The sequence below is a fragment of the Sturnira hondurensis genome, unplaced genomic scaffold, assembly GCF_014824575.4.
Source record: "Sturnira hondurensis isolate 20B ecotype Veracruz unplaced genomic scaffold, ASM1482457v3 Scaffold0021354, whole genome shotgun sequence".
Lineage (NCBI taxonomy): Eukaryota > Metazoa > Chordata > Mammalia > Chiroptera > Phyllostomidae > Sturnira > Sturnira hondurensis.
In genome coordinates, this window is record NW_028093985.1 from 35,429,143 (window position 1) to 35,452,133 (window position 22,991).

General features: G+C 37.1%; 1 protein-coding gene across 2 annotated transcripts; it reads right to left on the minus strand.

Annotated features, from left to right (window-relative positions):
- Positions 1 to 62: 62 nt before the first annotated feature.
- ATG12 (autophagy related 12) lies at positions 63 to 22,964 on the minus strand. Of its 2 annotated transcripts, XM_037032301.1 has the most exons (4): positions 22,670 to 22,964; positions 16,301 to 16,437; positions 4,122 to 4,184; positions 63 to 3,417 (listed from the first exon to the last, which is right to left on the minus strand). In XM_037032301.1, the coding sequence occupies exons 1-4, from the start codon at positions 22,830 to 22,832 to the stop codon at positions 3,358 to 3,360; spliced, it is 423 nt and encodes a 140-aa protein (XP_036888196.1). In that variant the 5' UTR covers positions 22,833 to 22,964; the 3' UTR covers positions 63 to 3,357. The 2 variants fall into 2 exon arrangements, with proteins under 2 accessions (XP_036888196.1, XP_036888197.1); XM_037032302.1 differs by lacking the exon at positions 4,122 to 4,184 and having other exon boundaries at positions 22,670 to 22,924.
- Between the last annotated feature and the right edge of the window lie 27 nt (positions 22,965 to 22,991).

Genomic DNA, 22,991 nt, shown 5'->3' on the forward strand with positions numbered 1-22,991 from the left:
TGCCTTCTAGTGTTGCTTTTCCAAGTTAAACCATACTTTGAAAGCCACATTTAATTTCATCCACTCAATATATAATGAATTATTGATTGGGTATGCATAAGGAAACATACTAAGTATTATGCATACGGGTACTAAATAAAAAAACAAAAAAGTCCTATTTTTAGGGATATATGTATTTACAATCATGAAAGGGTGTTGGACACAACACTTATGATGCAGTACACAGCAGTGCTGTAATAGTGGTAGTTTGTTGTAACTGTTTTTATAACTGTTTTTATGAGGCAGAGAGCATCTCTCCCTTGACTGATTCAGACAAGCTTTAGGGAAGTTAAAATCTGAATTAAGTGGAGGCAGGATTTGACGGGGTGAAGGTAAGTGCACTTCCACAATGGAAACATATGAGATGTAGGAAACAGAAAAAAGGAGGCAGGTTCAGGGAACAGTGTGGGTTGAGTAATGTAGGAAAACAGCACTTGTAACTCTTGCAGCAGTACGGACACCTGCCGCACTGCTTTCCGAATACTTTTTCTTCCACGATGTGGTCTGTCGCTGACCTCCCTGGTGCCAGAAGCTTACCCAGTATATTATAGTCCTTGGAAAATGAGGTAGAAGATGCATGAACGGTGATTTTCATACCCCTTGAACACTGCACTTTCCTAGTTTGGGTTATACACAACTGGTTGACTAATGCAGTATGATGAAAGGCACAGTCTGAGCTTCTTTCAGTTTTCTAGTGTGATTAGAGTAGATGATATTTAAGGTGGCTTCAGCATTAGAAAGTCTAGAAAATTAGATTCTAGGAAGTATCCAATCTTATTTAGCTTACCGTATATCTTAAGTGTGAGAAACTCATAATGAAGACTTTGGTGTAGATACCTTCACAGATAGAAGGACAACATTCTAATAATTACATACACTCTGTATGTTGTAGGTCATCTTTGCACAGTAATGTAAAGCATGACATAACTGACATCAATTTTCTCATAAACAAGGAAAACAAAATATGACCTGAAGGTTCAGTTCTCCCCCATTCCAAGTTCAATTACAGTTACCAGTTTAAACCAGACAACTACAAAAATATTTGTGAACTGCGTATAAGGTTCTAGTCACCAAATAACTTGATGGGATCCAGGCTTACAAGAAGATGTTGCAAAGTTAGCATAAAGAGATTAACTCTTTGGGTAAGGATTAAGGGGTAATAGTATAAATACGATTTATAATAGTGTAAAGCCCTATACAATGTTCTTCAAGGTTATTAGGGAAAAAAAACCAAGCAAGGTATATACACATTTAACTAACCTTAGATTTAATCAATTACTAACTTCTTTAGATTAAAAATGAACAATTGATGCCACAAACTCAAAATGGAGTTTTGCTTATTGAGGTAGTAAATATTCCACACCTGAAACCTTAGTAGTAAATATGAGGTAAATAATTTTTGCTATTAACTATATATGCATATAAATATATTTACATCCTTCAATAAACTATAAATGGATGAAGCTAAAGAACAGCTCTTTTCTACATCCAACATACATGACTTGAAAATACACATTCCAGTTTTCAACATATATATAAATTTCTGACCCAGTTTTATAAGATAAATTTGCACAATTTAACCTGTAATATTCCACTGCTAACTACTAGCTGTAATAAGTTACTACACAGGAACATTGGTATAGGGGGACTTAAGAATTCATTCAAGGACAGAAAATGAGATCTGAGCAGTGATTCGATCACCATAAACTCAATTGTTCCTTAGTATCCTTTAATGCTAATGTATGGCAGATCATTAACCATAAAATACATTCTAGGATTTAAGGGACATAAGTGTAGTTCAAAGTCCTTTGACAAAACCATACCATGCCCATTACCTTTGAAAATAAACACTTAGAATTCTTGCACATACTTTAGACCTGTTTGGATATTCCATTCAATTTATTAAAATACTTTTTTTCTTTTTGGCTTCACATCTAATTTTTATTCTGGAATGTAAAGCTCCTTTTAATTATAGTTGACATACAATATTATATTAGTTTCAGGTGTATCACATAGTGAGTTTTCATACTTATACGCCCTACAAAAGTGATCACAGAAGTCTACTAACCATGTCACCATACAAAATTATTGTCACATTGTTGACTGCATTCCCTATGCTGTACTGTACACCCCTGTGACTTATCTCTAAGTTTGTACCTCTTAATCCCCTTCACCATTTTTGGCCATAGCTCTACAACCCCACCCTGTGGCAACTACCAGTCATTCTGTATCTGTAAGTCTGTTTTTTTGTTCCTTTTTTCAGTTTTTCAGATTCCATACATCAGTGAGATGATACTTTTTAAATACTGGATTACAAATATAGTACAGAATGGAGAAAAATGTTATATCTTACTTCAAGCAATTGCTAATCTAATAGCATTAGAAAAAAGGTACTTTCTAGTTACTCCATGAAATACACATAAAAACTAGGTTTTTTCCAGTTATTCTCTAAGCATTTTCAAGTTGAAAAAATTCATTATAAAAAATTCAAGAATGTTGTTACTTTCATTTGAGCACTTTTGACACTAAAAATAAGAGACAGAATATCACCACAGCTATAACCACTGGGATTCAAGAGTCATCAAATGATTGAACTAAAATTTGTCCAAAATTTGTTTCCAAACAAAATAATTAAATCTAAACGATGCATATTCTTTAAAACAGTCTTCCAGTGTGTCAATATATATGTTGTCTTGGGTAGATGTTTGCTAGAAATGAGCAGGAACAGTTTTTTTCCTCCATTATCATTTGGCAAAGATGTAAAACCAAATGCTTCTTTCTGCCAGCTAGGCTGCCCTCTACTGGACTTTGTAAGGTATACAACCAGCAGGACAACGAGATTTTGTTTCATAATACTGTATAGGTATAAATATAAATGAGAACAGGCATATCCCATACATTGAACAAACTGAACTTTCAGAGTAAGCACAAAAAGAATCCTTTAGTAAACAAAACTGACTTTTACAGTGGAAAAACAATCAGCAGAGTGTTAATTCTACAAGTAAATAATTTTAAGAACTGGTGACAAAGAGGCCTTTTACAATCTTAGTCTCCTTATCAATATCTTGGAGACATATATGGAGCAATAGTTGTAGTACTGGGTATACTCTCATGTCAATCTTTTTATCATGATTTCTGTAATGCAAATTACATTCTCCTGAGTCTATCTACTCCATGGATAACATGCATAAACATGGGTCATAGCAGATAACATGCTGAGTAGATCATATTCACAAGTCTTTTGACAAAAGTGTCAAACTTTTCAGAGCTGTTTCCTTTCTGAAGATTCATTTTAGTTATCAAGATCTTTTCTGTAGTTCATCCCCATGCCTGAGATTTGCAGTAATGGAGGACCAGTTTACCATCGCTGCCAAAACACTACAAAAAGAAAAAAAAGGCAGTAAGTTAAACTTAGTTTCATCTAAGAATGACAAAAATTAAGAAAAGAAATGTTATATGTATCATAAATATCCTCATATAATGTACATGTAAATTATCTGTAAAGCTATTTCTCTCAAGAGATGCAAGTTGCTACTGGACACATATTAGTAATCACAATGTTTAATAAAACTTCTCCTTTAAACATCATAGGCATGGATGACAGGCTTACATATTTAATCCTGTCCCTTCTTTACACCTCTAACTGTAATGTATATACTGTTTTGAACTAGTGGTGTTAATGTGTCTATGTACTATGATAATTACTGCCATGAAGCTGTAAGAATGTTAAAACAAGTCGTTCTTATGTAGCCTCCTTTTAAATTTCTTAAGAGGCAAATCTGGATTACTGCTTAATATAAACAATGTAGGAGAAACATATTAGGTAAAAAGAAGACCTTACTTTCTGGGCATACTTCAAAGTCATCCTCTATATTATTCATTCCTTAATTCTTTAATCATGGTATAATTTACTGAGATCTAGCTATGTTTAAGGTGTTAGAGAAGTAACAGAAAACAAGAAAGTAATCTTTTTTCCCCTAAAGGCAATTAAGAAGAGTCTCTTAAAATAATGATGTGATTAATAATCATACTATTCACAGATGTGCATCTTGCATTAAGAAAATAAAGCAGTTATGTTTTACCTCATAGAGGGTTCCAACTTCCTGGTCAGGAGAAGGGGCAAACGACTGATTCACATAAATAAACTGCAAGAAAAAAATATATAGCGATTCATTTTTAATGGTATCCTGATTAATTTGTACTTTTCTGGGGTCCAATCAGCCAGTTATTTAAAATTCTTTGTCTTCAGAATTGAAGAAAGCTTCTCTAAATTCCTTTTTCTAATTCTCACAAATTAGTCATCTAATGAGATCTTTATGAAGATCATATCGTTCCTGGAGGAAAATAGAATATATTTTCCTGGAACAGCGATTCCCTCTTATTATAATGAAAAACTTTTAAATGTTGTTTTTACAAATAGCTTGAAGGTTTATTCAATAAATTATTAAGAGTATTAATTTTCTCAGTCATTAATTAAGGACAGAATTTTTCCTAACAAAATTTCAGAGACACAGCTTAAAATCAGATCTAATGTTTGAAATAGCCTGTGCACTTTTCTTGGGTAAATGACATACAGAGTTGGATTTTTTTTCTTACTTTTACCACTATTGAAAACTCTTAAAAGTATTAAGCTCCTGGCTGGGTGTACTACTGTAAACTCATTTGTAGCTAAAAAGGACTGTTATATAACTGAAACCTAATGTCCTTATAACTTTGTTCTTTAAAGGATTCGTTGTTCAATGTTTCAGTTTAGTCTTGTTTTTACTAAAACATTCTAGCAAAGGTATCCTCTGCTTTTCCAAAGTTTATGTTATGAAAGACCTACATTAGTACCAGTTTTCACTAACTGAAGAAATCTGAAGAGGATTTTCACTTTTCTGAAGAAAGCAAAAATAGCATTTAGCATGTTTTGCAGCGAGCTATTACAGAAGCAGTGAGATTGGCCCTACCCAGCTCTTTTATGGGGAACTACACGCAGCATCTCAGCATAAGCCACTAAAGCTTTGGATTGTGTCTATGAGCATCTGAGCATTAATTAACAAGCTGTCTCCCAAGATACCAGAAAGCCTAAGGAAGCTTGTAAAGTGTTATGCTTAGCATAAAATTGGATATAACTGGTGTATTTAATATGACTTTGTAGGCTATTTTGGGGAGTCTGGGTATGCTCAAAATTTTTCCATATAAATTAATGGTAATTGCTTATTTGTTTCATGCCATTTTGGCTTAAGAAAGGTTTTATAGGAATGCTCGTTTCAGATAGGAGAAACCTGTCCTGAAAAAATTCCTGAAGATATTGAAACAAAAGGTCCCAGTGTCAAAGTAGCTTTTGACAATTTTCTTTCTAGAAAACAAAAATATTACTTGCAGGTACCACATTCAATTTTTCTTTGTCTACAGTCAAATCCTAAGACTAAAATTTCCTGGGCTTACCATATTCTTTAAAACCCAACAGCATCAGAATAAGGGGATGGTTGACAGACACTGTTTGGGTCACTGACAAAAACAAATATTGTTTACACTTCTCCCTTAGATGATACAGTGTGGTAATTAAGAACAGAGGCTCTGTTGAGGTAGATCTAGGTTTGAGTTATGGCTCTAAATGGAGTTAACTTTTCTCAGGCTGTTTCCTTATTTACAAATATGGAAAATAATAGTACCTATTGGGGCTGCTGGGAAAGATAAAATGAGATAGTATCAGTTGCTGGTATGAGTGGTCTGTAGACAGTTTTAATTATTATTTTAAAACAGTTAATGAATAAGTATCAATTCATGGTTAAGGCTGAATAATGTGCTAACAAAAACTTTAGAAACTTAACAGAGATCAGTGTGCATTTAAATGTGAGTTTCTGTAACATAAATATAAGAATCTACCTTTAGTTCCTGGCAGTTCAACTATAAGTGAACTGTTAGGTACATTTCTCTTCTGGTACACATTTTACATGAGAAAGGCTCCCAATGGCAGTTTTTATTTCAGTAAACTGAGTGTCTATTATGTCATAGGACTTGCCCAAGGTGTGGCATATGAAGATTATATATTCCATTAATGAATTTTCAGTCTACTGGAGAGGCAGGCACATGCAGATAAGACTATAGATGAGAAAATTGCATCTAACAAGGTGTGTAGTACACAGAGATGTGGCACTAGTTAAAGCATCAGGGAATGCCTCCTTGAGATGATAAATAAGATTTAACTAGGTGAAAAGAGTAATTAGGATGTTGTAGGCAAAAGTAAGATGATTTTAGTGTTATGGGGAAAGAAGAACTACAGAACTCAATGTGACTTGTAACAGGAGTCAGAAACTGAAAGTCCACTGCCACCAGGAGCCACCAGGAGCCACCAGGAGCCAGGGTCTGGGGACTGGTACTTAATGGGGAAGGGACTATCGCCTCCTTGACCCCAAGCACCATGGGAACTGCAAATGAGATAGAATCTCACTGAGAAGCCTGCAGTTTGGCCCAGGAGCTGCAAGCTCTGGGGGAGGAGAGAGACAGTGAGGGCAGTGCTGGCTGCAGAAGTAGCATGGCAGGAGCAGGCCCGTCAGAGGCTGACAATTACAGGTGGGAGCAGGGAGAGCACCCTGCCACCACCTCATGTTATAGTATTGCTGTGGGACTCTTCCCAGTACCATCCAGGAGAGATCCATTGAGAAACTTCATCTAAAACTGCCTGAGGCTCTATCAGGCTGTGGACAGACCTGACCAAGAGAGACTTTGTGCTTTTTGTGGAGGGGAGCATGAGGAGAACAGGCTCCCCAGGGTTTGGTGCTACAATGAGGGAACTCCTCTTAAAAGAGGAGCTGAGGCAAGACTCAAGACTCAGCAGCGACCCTATGCTCATGTGCACCTGCCAGGAACTGAACACCTGACATTCACTGCAACCAGACATGTCACCTCACAAGCAGGTGTGCCCAACCCCCAACAGCTAGATTATAGGCTCTGCAGATCAATGAGGCCAGGCTCTGGAATATCTGCTCAGTGCAAATCTGCAGGGGAAAGCTCAAAGCTCTGAAGGGGCCCTTTCTACCAAACACTACAGCTACACTCTTCCTCAGGCCATGATCCATTGAAACCAGTAGCGGAGAGAGATTACAGACAGGTGCAACAAGGGGGGTTTTCAGGGACCCCCAGCCTCTGTGCCTAGACAGACCTATTGTCTGTGCCAAGCAGAAAGAGCTGCCCCTTTTACACAGATTAGCTCCTCACAGGAAACAGACAGACAATTCACCAAGAACCATACATTGTTGGAAAGAATCTGGGACAGAGCAAGTCATGTGGTGAAGAAGCAGGAAAACACTCCCACCATCTTCCCGGAAAACTGAAGAGCATCCCCTGGGGGTGACCCAGGGTTCCCATCCCCGCTATGGCACTAGAAGCCCCCTCTGAAGACAGGTGGAAAAGGTACTGGCAGTCCTTTCTGGTCATTAAATGAGCCATTCCTGGGCCCTAGGCTGATTGGAAGCAGGCAGGACAGAATAGTAGGGGACCAGCCAAATCTGAAGGTGATCCAGTGTGGATCATTTATAGTCTTGAACAGGCTGCCTAGAGCCAGACTAGGATACCTTCTGACATTACTAGGGGTGGATACAGAAAAAGAAGACAGTGGTAAACACTGGATTCTACAGAGATGAATTCCACCATGGTCTTCTTCACTATTTGCGTTATTTTCTCTCCTACATAGCTTTTTAAGATTCATTTCTTTTCCTTTAAGTTTGTGCCTATTATTTCAGTAATTTTTTATTTTACTTTACTTCAAATCTTTTATTTTGCTCCTCCCTTCTCTTACTCCATTTTATGTTCTTCCTCCCTCTTATTATTGCTTTAAATTTTATTTTTTCTCTGGCTACAACTTGTTTCCCCTCTGTACTATTACTATTTCTCCCCTCTCTAGCCTCTCAAAACCATTTTTCTTGTCATTAGTCATCTCACATTCTTTTTCCCGTTCTTAAAATACTGTTATTCTCGTTCCACCTTTATGAATCTTCACTAGTTGGCTGTTGATATGGTGGTTATTGTTGCATTTCTTCAATTTTATTCTTAGATCTTCACTGCTTTCATATTTCAAATCTCAAATTGTACCGTTTTCCTCTCCTACTCCATTTTGCCTTCGCCTTGCCCTTTGTTGTTTTAAATTTTACTTTTCCCTGTCTTAGCCTGATTTTCATTCCTCACTCTTAGTATTTCTTCTCTCTCTATTCTCTCAAAATCATTTTTCTTTCCTCTACTTATCCCATTAGCTTTTCTTTCCCTCCCTCCCTCCTTATTCCCATTCCACCAGTATTAATCTTTGCTCATTTGTTGTTGGTATTGCTGTGATGGATCTTTTTCTCCAATTTGGTTCCTGATTTTTTCACTACTGTTCAAAAATATTTTTTCTTGAACCTCATACTATACTCTTCCCTATTCTTACTCCATATTGCCTTATTTCTCCCCTTTTAATTACAATGTAAATTCTTTTCTTTACCTTGTTTCTATTCCCTACTCTTATTATTTTTCCTTCCTCTACCCTTTTAAAATTATTTTTCTTTCAGTTAGTCATCTCATATTTGTTTCCCTTTCTTATAATAGTCAATCTCCTTACACCTTTATTATTATTTGGTCATTTGCTGTTGATAGTGTGGATGTGGTGGGGGTTATTACTGCAAGAGTGGGTTTTGTTTCCTGAGCTGTTTTGTTTTGTTCTGGCAGCACCTGTACGACATCATACAAAGCATGGTGGGCAATGTGACTCTCAGACAGGATGCAGAGGAAAAACCCTACCAAAGATGACTCAACAGCCAAAACCAAATTACAACAAGAGAGAATATATGAATGGGATAAAGGGCATCCCAACAGCTCAAAGATTAAGGGGACTGTACCCCTGAGTCCCACAGTTCTTTCACCACAGAAGGTCACTCCATGAAGACAGGGAGTTAAAGCATATCAATCTAATACACAGAAAGAAACAAGAAGAGCAAATTAAAATGGGGAGACTAAGAAATACACACAATCAAAAGGAAAGGAGGAATCCCCAGAAAAAGTGCTAAATGAAATTGAAGCAAGCAATCTGTCAGACACCGAGTTAAAAAAATGGTTAAAAGGGTCCTCAAAGAGCTCAGTGAGAACTACAAGGTACTCTATGGAAGCTACAGGGAACTTACTAGAACTACATCAGCATGAAAGAGTAAAGACACTCTATCACTGAAAGCTGTAGGAAATGAGGAATAGAATATCTGAAATGAAGAATACACTAGAAGAAATGAAAATCAGGCTAGATGAAGCAGAGGATTGAATCAGCAATTTGGAGGACAAGGTAGGAAAAACTCCAGAGAGAGCAACAAAATGAAAAAGATTAAAAAAGAATGAAGAGGATATAAGGGAGCTGCAGGACAACACGAAACATAATAATATCCATATAATAGGGATACCAGAAGGAGAAGAAGAACAAGGGATAGAAAAACTGTTTGAAAATGTAGTGATGGAAACTTTCCTAATTTGATGAGAGAAAAAGTCACAGAAGTCCAGGAAGCACAGAGGGTCCCAATCAAGAGGAACCCAAAGAGGCCCACTGTAAGACACATCATAATTAAAATGGTAAATTCAAAGACAAAGAGAGATTTTTAAAGGCAGCAAGGAAGAAACAGGAAGTAACATAAAACGGAGCCCCAGATAAGGCTAGCAGCTGACTTCTGAATGGAAATGCTCCAAGCCAGAAGGGAATGGCAAGAAATATTCCAAGTCATGAACAGCACAGGCCTGCAACCAAGACTACTCTAATCAGTGAGGCTCTCAATTAAAATGGAAGGCTAAATAAGAAGTTTCCCAGACAAAAGAAGGCTCAAAGAATACATCTCCATCTAACCAGCAGTGCAAGATATGCTAAAGGGACTATTTTAAGAAGATAAATGAAAGAGAGAGAGAGAGAGAGAGACAGACACACACACACAGGTACAAAGGGAAAAAATGAGAATGAGTAAGTACTTATGAATAATAACCTTAAATGTGAATGGATTAAATGCTCCAATCAAAAGACATAAGGCAGCTGAATGGATTAGAAAATATGACCCGCTGCCTACAAGACACCCACCTCGGAACTTAAGACCTACACAGAATGAAAGGGAAACGATGGAAAAAAATATTCCATGCAAACGGACATGAAAAAAAGCTGAGGTAGCAATACTCATCACAGACAAAATAGATGTCCAAACAAAAGCTATAAAAAGAAACAAAGAAGGACACTATATAAAACTTAAAAGTAATAATCCATCGAGAAGAAATAACCATTGTAAACATATATGTACCCGAGACAGAATCATCCAAAAATAAAAGGAAAATCTTGGAGGATTTCAAGAAAGATATAGACAGCAACACACTCATTGTAAGGGATCTTAACACCCCATTGCCAATAATTGACATTGTACTAGAAAAAAACCAACAAGAATATTGTGACATTGAATAATATACTAGACCAAATGGACTTATTCGATATATACAGAACCTTTCATCCCATAGAAGCAAAATATACATTATTTTCAAGTGTACACGGAATACTTTAAAAAAGAGACCATATGGTACGACACAAAACAAGCCTCAACAAATTCAAGGAAACTGAAACCATATCAAGCATCTTCTTGGATCACAATGGCTTGAAACTAGAAACCAATCTCAAGGGGAAAAAAGCAAAAACATTCAGATTCATGGAGAATGAGTAACATGCTTTTAAATAATGAATGGGTTAACAAATAGATCAAGGAAGAAGTCAGTATGTATCTGGAAACAAATAAAAATGAACACTCAAGAGCCCAAAACCTATGGGACACTGCAAAGGCAGTCCTGAGAGGGAAAGTTCATAGCAATACAGGCCCACCTATAAAAGACAGAAAAGTCTCAAATACAAAACCTAAACTTACATGTACAAGAACTAGAGGAACAACAATAAGCAAAGCCCACAACAAGTAGAAGGAAAGAAATAATCAAGATCAGAACAGAATTAAATGACACAGAGACTAAAAGAACAATTTAAAGGATCAATAAATCCATAAACTGGTACTTCGAAAAGATAAAATTAACAAGTCTTCAACCAGACTCATCAAGAAGAAAAGAGAGAGGACTCAAATAAATAAAATCAGATGAAAGAGAAGAAGTTATAATCAATACCATAGAAATACAAAGGATTATAAGAAATTAGGATCTAGGAAAAAATTCTATTTACTACAGCAACATTAAAAATAAAGTACATAGGAATAAACTTAACCAAGACCTATACTTGGATAACTACAAGAACACTGAAGAAATTAAAGGAAGGAAGATATAGATAAATGGAAGTATATACCATGTTCATGAGTTGGAAGAATTAACATCATTAAAATGTGCATACTATCCAAAGCAATCTGTAGATTAAACACAATCCCTATTACAATATTAATAACATGTTTTACAGATCTAGAACAAATATTTGAAAAATTTATATGGAACCACAAGAGACCCTGAATAGCCTCACAATCTTGAGAAATTAGAACAAAGTAGGAAGAATCACAGTATCTGATATCAAACTATACTACAAGGCCACTATAATCAAAATAGTGTGGCACTGGAACAAGAACAGACATATAGGTTAATGGAACAGAAGAGACAGCTCAGAAATAAACCTGTGTCTCTACAGTCAATTAATATCTGACAAAGGGGACAGGAGCATAGAATGAAGCAAAAATAGCCTCTTTAATAAATGGTGTTGGACAGGTAGATACAAAAAAATGAAACTAGATTACCAACTTACACCATACTGTAGAATAAAATCAAAATGGATAAAAGACTAAAACATAAGCTATAATACCATGAAAGTCCTAGAGGAGAACATAGGCAGGAAATTTCAGATATCTCACACAGCAATATTTTTGCTGGTATGTCTCCCAGGGCAAGGGAAATAAAGGAAAAAGTAAACAAATGGGACTATATCAAATTCTTCTCCATGGCTAAAGAAAATATGAACAAAATGGAAAGGGAACTGATTGTAATGGACAACATATTTGGCAATGACACCTCAGACAAAAGTCTGATCTCTAAAATATATAAAGAGCTCCTATGACTCAACACCAGGAAGACAAACAATCCAATTAAAAAGATGGGTAAAGGACCTGAATAGACACTCCTCTAAGGTAGATACGTAGAGGGTCTATAGGCATATGAAAGGATGCTCAGCATCACTAGCCACCAGAGAGATGCAAATTAAAACCACAACAAGATACAACCTCACACAGGTCAGAATGGCCATCATAAAATCAACAAACAAGTGCTGGTGAGGATGTGGAGAAAAGGGAACCCCAGTGCATTGTTGGTGGAAATGCAGACTAGTACAGCTATTGAATAAACAGTATGGAATTTCCTCAAAGTATCTGTAAATGGAATTACCTTTTAACCCAGCGATTCCATTGCTGGGATTATACCGTAAGAATCCTGAATCACCAACTCAAAAGAACTTATGCACCCCTGTGTTCATAGCAGTGCTATTTATAGTAGCCAAGTGCTGGAAACAGCCTTGTGCACATCAGTGAATGAGTGGATCAAAAAACTGTGGTACATTTACATAATGGAATACTACACAACAGAACAAAATAGGGAACTCCTACTTTTGTGCACATCAGTGAATGAGTGGATCAAAAAACTGTGGTACATTTACATAATGGAATACTACACAACAGAACAAAATAGGGAACTCCTACTTTTGTGTCAGCATGGATGGAACTGGAGAACATTTTGCTAAGTGAAATAAGCCAGGCAGTGAAGGACAAATACCATATGATCTCACCTATAAGAGGAATCTAATGAACAAAACAAAGTAGAATCAGAGACATGGAAACAAGGAACAGACTGACAGGGACCAGGGGGATGGGAGAGTGGGATAAGGGTGGAAAGAGGAGGAAGTGACTAGTTTCAGAACATGTATGAATGGCCCACAGACATGGACAACAAGGTGGGGACTGACTGTAGAGCAGTAGGTGGGCTGGATGGAAGAGAACCAAAGGGGAAAAATTGGGACAACTATAATAGAAGAACATTAAATATTTAATATAAAGAAACTGAAAGTTAAAAAAAAAAACAATTTAGCTAGTTTAAAATTCCATGGAAGTAAACATTTCAAAATGTAATCTTTTACTAAATGTTAGAACTTGGGAAGATAATATTATTTTAAAGAATAATGGTTTTGTTTTTAAATGGTCTGTAAGTGATGTCTCTCAAACTATTTTCATTGCTACAAAGCTCTTTCCCTAGTAGATTCTTCAGGGAGGGCTTTTGGGAATAGTATTCCCCGAGTCTTACACATTACTAACAATTGTGTCCTGATTAACAGTCACTTTTGTTGTATAGAAAATCCTTATTTCACATTTTCTTTACTGTTATCTTCAATACCATTATATGGGATTTGACCTTCACACTTTTCTGTTGCTTGTTTTTTATATGAATTTAGTCTTCAACTTTTGAACACTAAAGAATGAGGTTTGAGTGTTTTTTCTAACTCTAGAGAATGCCCTCTTCTGTTTTTTTTTTCTCTTTTAGTCTTCAACTTTTGAAGACTGTTCTGTTTCCCTCCACTTTGATCTGGTCCTTCTATTTCCTTTCTCTCTCATGTGCCTACTCTGTTTAATTTTGACTCACTTCTAGAAGCTCCTCCTCAGTGTAGAGTCTTGTCCTGGAAGGGAAGGAGCTTTACTGAATTTATTTTGAGAGCTCTTGCAAGGTAGACTGCTCCAGTCCTTTCAGTTCACCTTAGTGAAGATATATGGTAATAACCTACTATGGGAGAGAATGAAACCCTCTCAATTTCAGCTACTATTCTTAAAACGTCTACTGCACTTTCCAGTAAACAGGTGCTAGCCATTTCCAGGTTTTCCCTTTCTCAGTGTTGTTAGATGCCAATCCTGTTGCTTGCTCCTTGCAGCACAATGCTGATACCACTTGGGTGCAGTTGTTGGTGATTTGTCTCCACAAACTTGCACTTAAAGGTTCATGAGGATATTTGTCATCTAGTTCTATTATAAATACTAGACATGGGTATTTGCTTTTGCCATCTAGTTGACATTTTTGTGGGAATTTGGAGATTCAACTATGTTTTTAAATCTTCACCCAAGGATACTTTCACTTGTTTTTGGAGAACAAAAGAGAGAGAGAGAGAGAGCGCGAAACATCAATGTGAGAGAAGCACTGATCAGTTGCCTCTGTACACGCCCAGACTGGGGATCTGCACAGGGACCAGGTATCACTTGTGCCTGCCACTGGATCAGGATGAACCCATAACCTTAGGTATGTGCCCTGAGCAGGAATCAAACCCAACACCTTTCGGTTACCAGATGATGCTCTAGCCATTGAGCCACAATGTCCAGGGCTCAACTATGCCGTCTGACACCACTGCTATCTTCCCTAAATCCCTAGTATTATTTTTTTTCTTTAACATCCATTTTGCTAAAATAATGTAGCGTACAGCTAGATGAAAGTCAGAAGATGTAAGTTCTGGTTTAATCTAAAAAAGTGACAAAACATTACTTTTATGTTTCCTATTGATTAAATAAAAGGGATAATCAGATTCACTATAGAGGTTTAAGGTAGAACCATAACAATTGCTGTTTTTGTAGTTTAAAATGATTAGTTAATGACAATTTTACATGATTCAATCTAACATATGTGAATATTAATCAAATTCTTTCAGATTACTGGATATAGGCAATAGAAAAAGTCAAGACTAATGTTAACATACAACATAGCATAGCTTCATCTTTTCTTCTAATTATAAATTCCTAAAAGCAGTGTCTTTAAAAAAAAGATTTATTTACTTTTAGAGAGGGGACAGGAGGAAAAGATGGAAAGAAACATCAATGTGTGGTTTGCTCTCTTATGCCCCCTACTGGGCACCTGGCCCGCAACCCAGGCATGTGCCCTGACTGGGAATCCAACAGGCAACCCTTTCGTTCACAGGCCAGTGCTCAATCCACTGAGCCACACCAGCCATGGCTAAAAGCAGTGTCTTGATTATTTGGTGTTCCTCTAGTTTCCTACCTCCCCAACTCTTCACACAGAGATATCGCTTTGCTCATTTTTCTCAGGTGTATGTCGTCCATTTAGACCTGGACTCTAGGGAAGGCCCTCTGCTTCTGAGGATTTAACTACCATATGCTTGTGGATGATATAATAATCTTCTTGCCCATCTCTAACATTTAATTAAATTCTATATGGCATTCTTATAAAACAGATGCATTTCCCAGTCTGGTCACAGAGTAACATGGTCAACTACAAAACTCAAACATCCCTAATACTTTTAAACAAGTTCCTTTGGAGGAACCTCTGGCTCTATACTGTTTTTACCTCAAATTACTTCTAATGATTGATCTAGCTGTGCTTGTTCTTGCACCTATGTTCATTTTATGAGAGCCATGTACAGTAAACTCTTATATTGATATTAATATTGGTCAAGATAAACGTGTCTGATATATTAACATGCAACAACATTCCAAATACCTATAGACATTTAAATTTTTGTAGTTGAAGACCAAGTTAAAAATCAGTGGCATTCAGCCCTGGCCATTCGGCTCAGTTGGTTGGAATATTATCCCGTACACCAAAAGGTTGTACATTTGATCCCCAGGTGGAGCATGTATGGGAGGCAACCGATGGATGTTTCTCACTTTGTCTCCTTTCCTCTCTAAAAAAATCAATAAGGCACATCCTCAGGTGAGGAAAAAAACCAGTGGCAGTTAAACTATTGATCTTTACAACTGCTACCATAAAGTGCTCAACATCTACTATAAATATGAAATAAGAATATCTCTTAATCCTTCCATAATGTATAGCAAAGATATATAGCTTACTTCAAAATGAATGAGAAGAAAGCAACACTAATATCAAAACAAATTTTAAAACCTAAAAATTTCTGTATCAATGTTCCACAATAGACTTTTCTGCATGGGCATTCAGTGACTTTCTGAAAAACAAAACAAAACAAAAACAAAAAACAAAAACAAAAACAAAAAAAATAAATAAAAAAAAACCCAAAACACACATAAAACCACCAATACAGTAGGTTAAAAAAAATCCTACTGTAAATCTAAAATTCATTTCATTTCAGGGTTCCCCAGAGAGTTCTTCAAAAAAGTACAGAAATTCCATCAACAAAAGAAATAACATACTGAAGTAACATATGTGGCTCCACATATATTTTTATATACAACAGTTATTGATTGTTGCCTAGTAACTATTGTAAATTACTGCTTAAAAATATTCACCACTGGTTTCATACCAACTGTTCTGAAGCCACAAGTTTAAGGAACTTTTTGATGAAGTCAATGAGTCCTTGGATGGTTCGGGTTCGCTCTACAGCCCACTTCTTTGTTTTCATTATAGGGGTGTCTCCCACAGCCTTTAGCAGGATGTCAACTGTAAAAGGAAAAGAAATAGACAATTGCATGGAAACATCTAAAGTGAAATGAAACCTTTAATCTGCACTTAAGTTTATATATTGGGTTGGCCAAAAGGTTCGTTTTTTTTTTTCCTGGAATGGCTCTAGTACAGTTAGTTGTCTTTAACTTACTTCAAAACAATTCTGTTACACTGTATTGTGACAGTTGTCATAAAAAAAAACTTATCAAAACTGGTAAATTTGTGTGCAGTCATTTTAATATTAAAGATGGAAGAAGATATGTAACATTTTCAGTGCATTATGCTTTATTACTTCAAGAAGGGTAAATACAAGGACTTCCAGCGAAGATGAAGGTATAGCTAGATATACTTGCCTCCTTCCACAACCAAAACAAGAAGAACAACAAATTTAAAAACAAAAAACAACCAGAACTGCCAGAAAATTGAACTGTATAGAAGTCTGACAACCAAGGAGTTAAAGAGGGAAACGCATCCAGACTGGTAGGAGGGGCAGAGAGAACAGCTGGAGGACCAGGTAGGCAAGGTGGCAGCTAGTGGTCCCACATTTGCATGCGGATACATAGGAAAAACATTTGGGGAATGAGACAGGTGGCGTAAGCCAGGGTCCCAGCACAGGAAAGAAAGCATCAAAACCTCTGGGTATAAAAACCGATAAAGGTTGAAGCAGCAGGAGAAACTCCCAGCCTCACAGAAGAGGCTGTTGGAGGACCAGGGGAGTCTTAGAATGTACCTAAACCCACCCACCAGAAATGAGCACCAAAAGGGTCCAATTTTCTTATGTGTAGTGGGGGAAGTGACTAAAAGTCACCAAGAACTGAGCAAATGGCATTGTTCATTCTTTGACCCCTCCTACACAGACAGCCCCACAATGCTGGGAGGAAGGTTGCTCTGTCTTGGTGAATACTAAGGCTCTGTCCACTACAATGTAACAAGTGCCAAGTAAAACAAATATGGCCCAAATGAAAGAACAGATGAAAACTCCAAAAACAGAACTAAGTGATGAAGACATAGCTACCCTATCACATGTAGAGTTCAAAACATTGGTAATCAGGATGCTCACAGAAATGGTTGAATATGATCACAAAATGGAGGAAAAAGCGAAGGCAATGCAAAGTGAAATAAAGAAAAATGTACAGGGAACTAATAGTGATGGGAAGGAAACTGGGACTCAAATCAATGATCTGCAGAAGGAAGAAATAAACATTCAACCAGAGCAGAATGAAGAAACAAGAATTCAAAGAAATGAGAAGGGGCTTAGGAACCTCTGAGAAAACTTTAAATGTTTTAACATCTGAATCATAGGGGTGCCAGAAGGAGAAAAGGAAGAGTAGGACATTGAAAACTTATTTGAAAACATAATGAAGGAGAACTTCCCAATCTGGCAAAGGAAATAGACTTCTAGGAAGTCCAGGAAGCTCAGAGAGTCCCAAAGAAGCTGGACCCAAGGAAGCACACACCAAAGCACATCATAATTCCATTATCCAAGATTAAAGAGAAGAAGAGAATCTGAAAAGCAGCAAGGGAAAAGGGAACAGTTACCTACAAAGGAGTTCCCAGAAGATTATCAGCTCATTTCTCAAAAGAAACCTTGCAGGTAAGAAGGGGCTGGAAAGAAGTATTCCAAGTCATGAAGGGTAAGGACCTACATCCAACATTACTCTATCCAGCAAAGCTAACATTTAGAATGGAAGGGCAGATAAAGTGCTTCCCAGATAAGGTTAAGTTAAAGGAATTCCTTATCACCAAGCCCTTATTATACGAAACGTTAAAGGGACTTACCTAAGAAAAAGATGATAAAAAATATGAACAGTAAATGACAACTCACAATTGAACCTAAAAGAAAGACAAAATCAAAAGCTAAGCACACAATTAGAACAGGACCAGAATCACACAAATGGAGATCACATGCAGGATTATCAGCAGGAAGGGGTGAGAATGGAGGAGAAGGTACAGGGAAGAAGCATAAATAGTAGGTACAAAACAGACAGAGGGAAGATAAGAATAGTATAGGAAATGGAGAAGCCAAAATGGGACAACTGTAATAGCAGAATCAATAAAATATATGTAGAAAGATAAAAACACAACTGAATCGCAAAAAAAAAATTTTGTGCTGTTATGGAGAAGGTGCTGTGACTGACTGAACATGTCAAAAGTGATTTGCGAAGTTTCTTGGTACTACTGATATTTTGGCCAAATAATTCTTTGCTGTGGGGCTGTCTCGTGCATTGGAAGATGTTTAAGTACCCCTGGACTCTACACTAGAAGGTAATAGTGGGAGATAACCAGCATACTCAAAATATCCAAATCAATTAAGTTATTGGTGAAAATAAAAAATGTGTCTCTTATTTTAGGGAAAAAACTAAAAGCACCTTTTGGCCAACCCAACATTTATGATATCGAGGTATGTCTAAGATGTACAAGTATTAGGTAAGATTCTTTTTTGTTGTGTTTTTGTTTTTTTCCCCTTTGATTCTATAATTCCACAAAGGTCTCCCCATGGAAATAATCTTTTAGAGTCATTTTAACAATTCTGGGGAAAAAACCATAAATGATCAATAAATATATAAAATATATAGAGTCACGGCCCTTTTCACCTATCAAATTAGTAAAGATTAGTATAATACTGTACGTGACACAACTGTTGGGAATACAAAATGGTATACCCTTTTTGAGAACAATACAATACATTACATTAGAAATATACACTGACTCAATACTACTACTAATAATAATTCTAGGAATCTAGACTAATAAAATATGAGATGTAAAGAGATTCACTTAGAAGGACTTCACTTTTGTTGAAACATTTATTTTTATAGGAAAAAACCCTGGTAAACCTAAATATCCAACAATACATATATACATGTGTATACATATCTGTATATATATCTCGGGGGGAGAGATACACACACGGAGGTAAAGATAAGGATAGATTTTTTTTTGAGGGAAGGAGGGAGGGAGGGAGTTTGAGAGAGAAACATCAATTCGTTATTCCACTTATTTACCCATTCATGGTTGATTCTTGTATGTACCCTGACAGAGGATTGAACCTGCAACCTTGGTGTATGGGGTGATGCTCTAATCAACTGAGCTACCCAGCCATGGTTTGCCAACAAGGATACTTAGACAGCATTAGTTAAATAAAGGATATTATAGTCTATGATAGAATTTATATAATTCAGTAAAGAATACACACTCTAAAATCCCTGGGTTCAAAATCCTGGTTCTGCCACTTGCTAGGGATATCAACTGTTTAATCTCTCTGTGCCAGAGTTTCTCCACTTGTAAAATTAAGATGATAGCACCCATCTCATAAGGTTGTTTTGAGGATTAAGTGAATTAATATACCTAAAGTGTTTAGAATAGTATCAGCTCACAACTCATACTCACTGAACCTTTAGATTATAAGGTGCCATTAAAGAACACATATTACAAAAGCATATTTAACACTAAGAAACAGTTATCAAAATGTACTAAATATAAAACAGTACATATAATAAAGCCTCAATTTCATTAAAACCATCACAAACACAAATTCATATAAATGGGGAATACGCACCAAAATGCTACTTCTTAGTAATGACATTATAGGTAATTTATTTGTGCGTGTTGCAAACACCAAGTTTCCTAAAAAAACCTGAACACGATAATTATTAGAAAGAAAAGACAACTATGGGCCCAAAAAATTCAGTTAGAGAAATTAAAGGTTTCAATAATCCAAAATACAAAGCCAAACTATGAATCTGTCTCCTGAACTTACTATGCTTTAAAAAAAGGGGAGGAGGAGGTGAACAAATAATACAATATACAGATGATGTATTACAGAATTGCACACTTGAAACCTGTATAATTTTATTAAACAATGTCATCCCAGTAAATTCAATAAAAAGGAAAAAGTCTATCTACACTCAAAAGCAACACTGAAAGCAAAATAGTGTATTGCTGCCCTCTAAAGTTAATTCTATTCTAGTACATCCCTCTAGTCCCATTCAGTAGTATTAAAAAACTGGGACCTAAGGGGGTCAGAGATAAATATTCAAGTTTACTCCTTATAATGAAAGCACTTAGAGCACAAAATGCACACAGTATTTTTCTCTGCTAAACTTTGTATTCCTTTTTTCGCTTAAAAATTCTAGTTTCAGTTATTTAGAGAAGAGGAATAAATTGGAAGATAAATGAAGGAATTTTGAATACCTTACTTCCATACTCCCTCAATCCCCTGAGGCTACCAACAACTCAGTTGCAACTGGGCATTTCAAGAAAGTGAAGCAAGCCCTGGCTGGCGTAGCTCAGTGGATTGAGCACGGGCCTGTGAACCAGACAATCGCGGTTCAATTCCCAGTCAGGGCACATGCCTGGGTTGCAGGCCGGTTCCTTGCAGGCTAACTACCAGAAGGGGATGCATAAAAGGCAACCATACATTGATGTTTCTCTCCCTCTCTCCTTCCCCTCTAAAGATAATTAATTTTTAAAAAAAGTGAAGCAGAAAATATTATGAATTGTACTACTGAATGAAAAAAAGCTAAAGGAGGACACATTTATTCTAATTATAACTTTTTTTTTTTACTCTAAAGGTGATTTGCCTCTAGTTCTCCACTCTAGTAAGCATTGGAATCAACTGGGGTAACAATTTAATTTACAAGAATACAGGTGTCCACATGACTTAAATTCGAATCTTTTTAAAGCAGGGTCTTGGGCATAGGTATATTCAAAAGCTCTCCCACGTGATCCTAATGTGAAGCCAAGACCAAGAACCTCGTTTTGTTTTAATCTTTGTTCTTCCATAGATTAACCCAGATATGGTATATGAATGAATTAGCTAAGCTCCTTTCATCAGAAGGCATCCTCAAAAAAGGATGACACTTTCAGGGTAGATATTCAATAGCTAGAAACTAAGTTTTACTAAGTAAAACTAAGTCTTACTTAGTTTCTACTAAGGAAACTAAACAAACTAAGCTCATGGAAGTCAGAAAAAGAACCATTTTTTAAATGAGGGCATATATACACAAACACATACACACACAGACACACATACATACACTGTGCAAACCAAAGAAAACATGCTATATAACCTCAAGCCATATTCCAGTTACAGGTCATTATTTTTTAGCCACTGTTTTAGAAGGCTATCTTCAGCATCAAGTAGTAAACTTTTGACTAAGACTGACAGAGATTAAAACAAGCCCTTTGAAAATATGTTACTGCTTACAATAAAATGGAAAACGGGGTGGGGTATAAAACTCATGGAATTCTACTGAAGGAAGACTGTGGTAGTTATCTATAAAAATAATCAAGGGCTTGTTTCCCTGGTAATGCATCATGTGGAAATGACAGAACAGATTCCCCCCCAAATGTAGAGGCAGTGTAACTTCAAAGGGGGACAGTGCTGAGAGAGACAATTTTCCTTCATGGCAGAAACAAGTGAATTCTGAGGGCAGGCCTTGAGATCACTAAGCAGAAAATATGCCCATACCTACACTAAAACTACGGACTGAGAAAACCTGTCTGAGGCCCAGGGTCAACCTCTGTATTATAGGTGTTGATTTGCTGATTTTCTCATCAGCAACTGTATACAAAGCACTCCAGAACCAGTAAATTGAGGAATTTCTGTATTTTACAATGGCAAACTAATTCTCAAGCAATACAGGGTTGATGACAGCTAGTTCAAGCAATGAAATGATTCACAAAGGTTTCAAACATTTTTGTTTTTAAAGGCGATTCCTATGCCACTACTTTTCCCTTAGCATTTCTTCATTCTGGACAAAATTTCAGTTTTTTAGCTCAAAAAGTGAATTCATACGCAATTTGCATAAAAAACTGCAACTAGTAGGAAGGCGGGGATTCTAATGCACACGTGCCACCCACCATCCCTATCATCTTAAATCATTATTCTAATAACCAGGTATCGTGTAAAGTACCTGGAGCTACCGAGATCCCACTCAGTTCGACGTCTGGCCAACTGCAAGGAAGACTGCAGTGTCACAAATACTGTGGCAACCAAGTTAAGTACCGGGCACCACACTGCCAAGGTACCTCCAGAAACGGCTTTCCAAGGGACTCAATTCAAAAGTCTTCAAAGCCGAAAAGTACGTTTCCTCTATCCTGACTGGTCAAAAACCACGTCTGGGACGTGCTCTCTCAATTGTGCTTCTTTATTGGCCGCCATCCCTAGCGTTAAGCCATCCGAACCTTCCACCTCTGCCCAGAAAGAAACTACTTTCAATATTACTTTTTTTCTTGGTGTCGCCGGCAGGTTCCTCTGTACCCGGGGAGACTGCAGCGGAAGAAGGAGGCTCCGGAGTGGCTGTTCCTGGGGAGACGTCCGCAGCTCCTTCGCTGTCAGCCGCACCTGAGGGAGGGAGCTGCAGCACCGTCTCCGGCTCCTCAGCCATTTTGTTCGGCGGGAGGCGAGAGCGGAAGTGGGGGGTCAGCGTGTGCAGTGGGCGGGCTTTGCGCCGGGGAAAATCGAGAAGCACGCGCCGAAGTGAGGGGACCCAACCCAACAGCGACAGTTGGGGGAGTCGGCTGGTCCTCCGTGTCGAACCTGTGGC

What these genes read in the sequence shown, in the direction of transcription:
- ATG12 (XM_037032301.1), bottom strand. Translation starts at nt 22,832, where the DNA reads ATGGCTGAGGAGCCGGAGACGGTGCTGCAGCTCCCTCCCTCAGGTGCG. An exon ending in CGGCGACACCAAGAAAAAAA is followed by an intron (nt 16,438 to 22,669) that starts GTAATATTGAAA and finishes TTCCTTTTACAG; the next exon opens with TTGACATCCTGCTAAAGGCT. An exon ending in TTGTGGCTTCAGAACAGTTG is followed by an intron (nt 4,185 to 16,300) that starts GTATGAAACCAG and finishes TTTTTCTTGCAG; the next exon opens with TTTATTTATGTGAATCAGTC.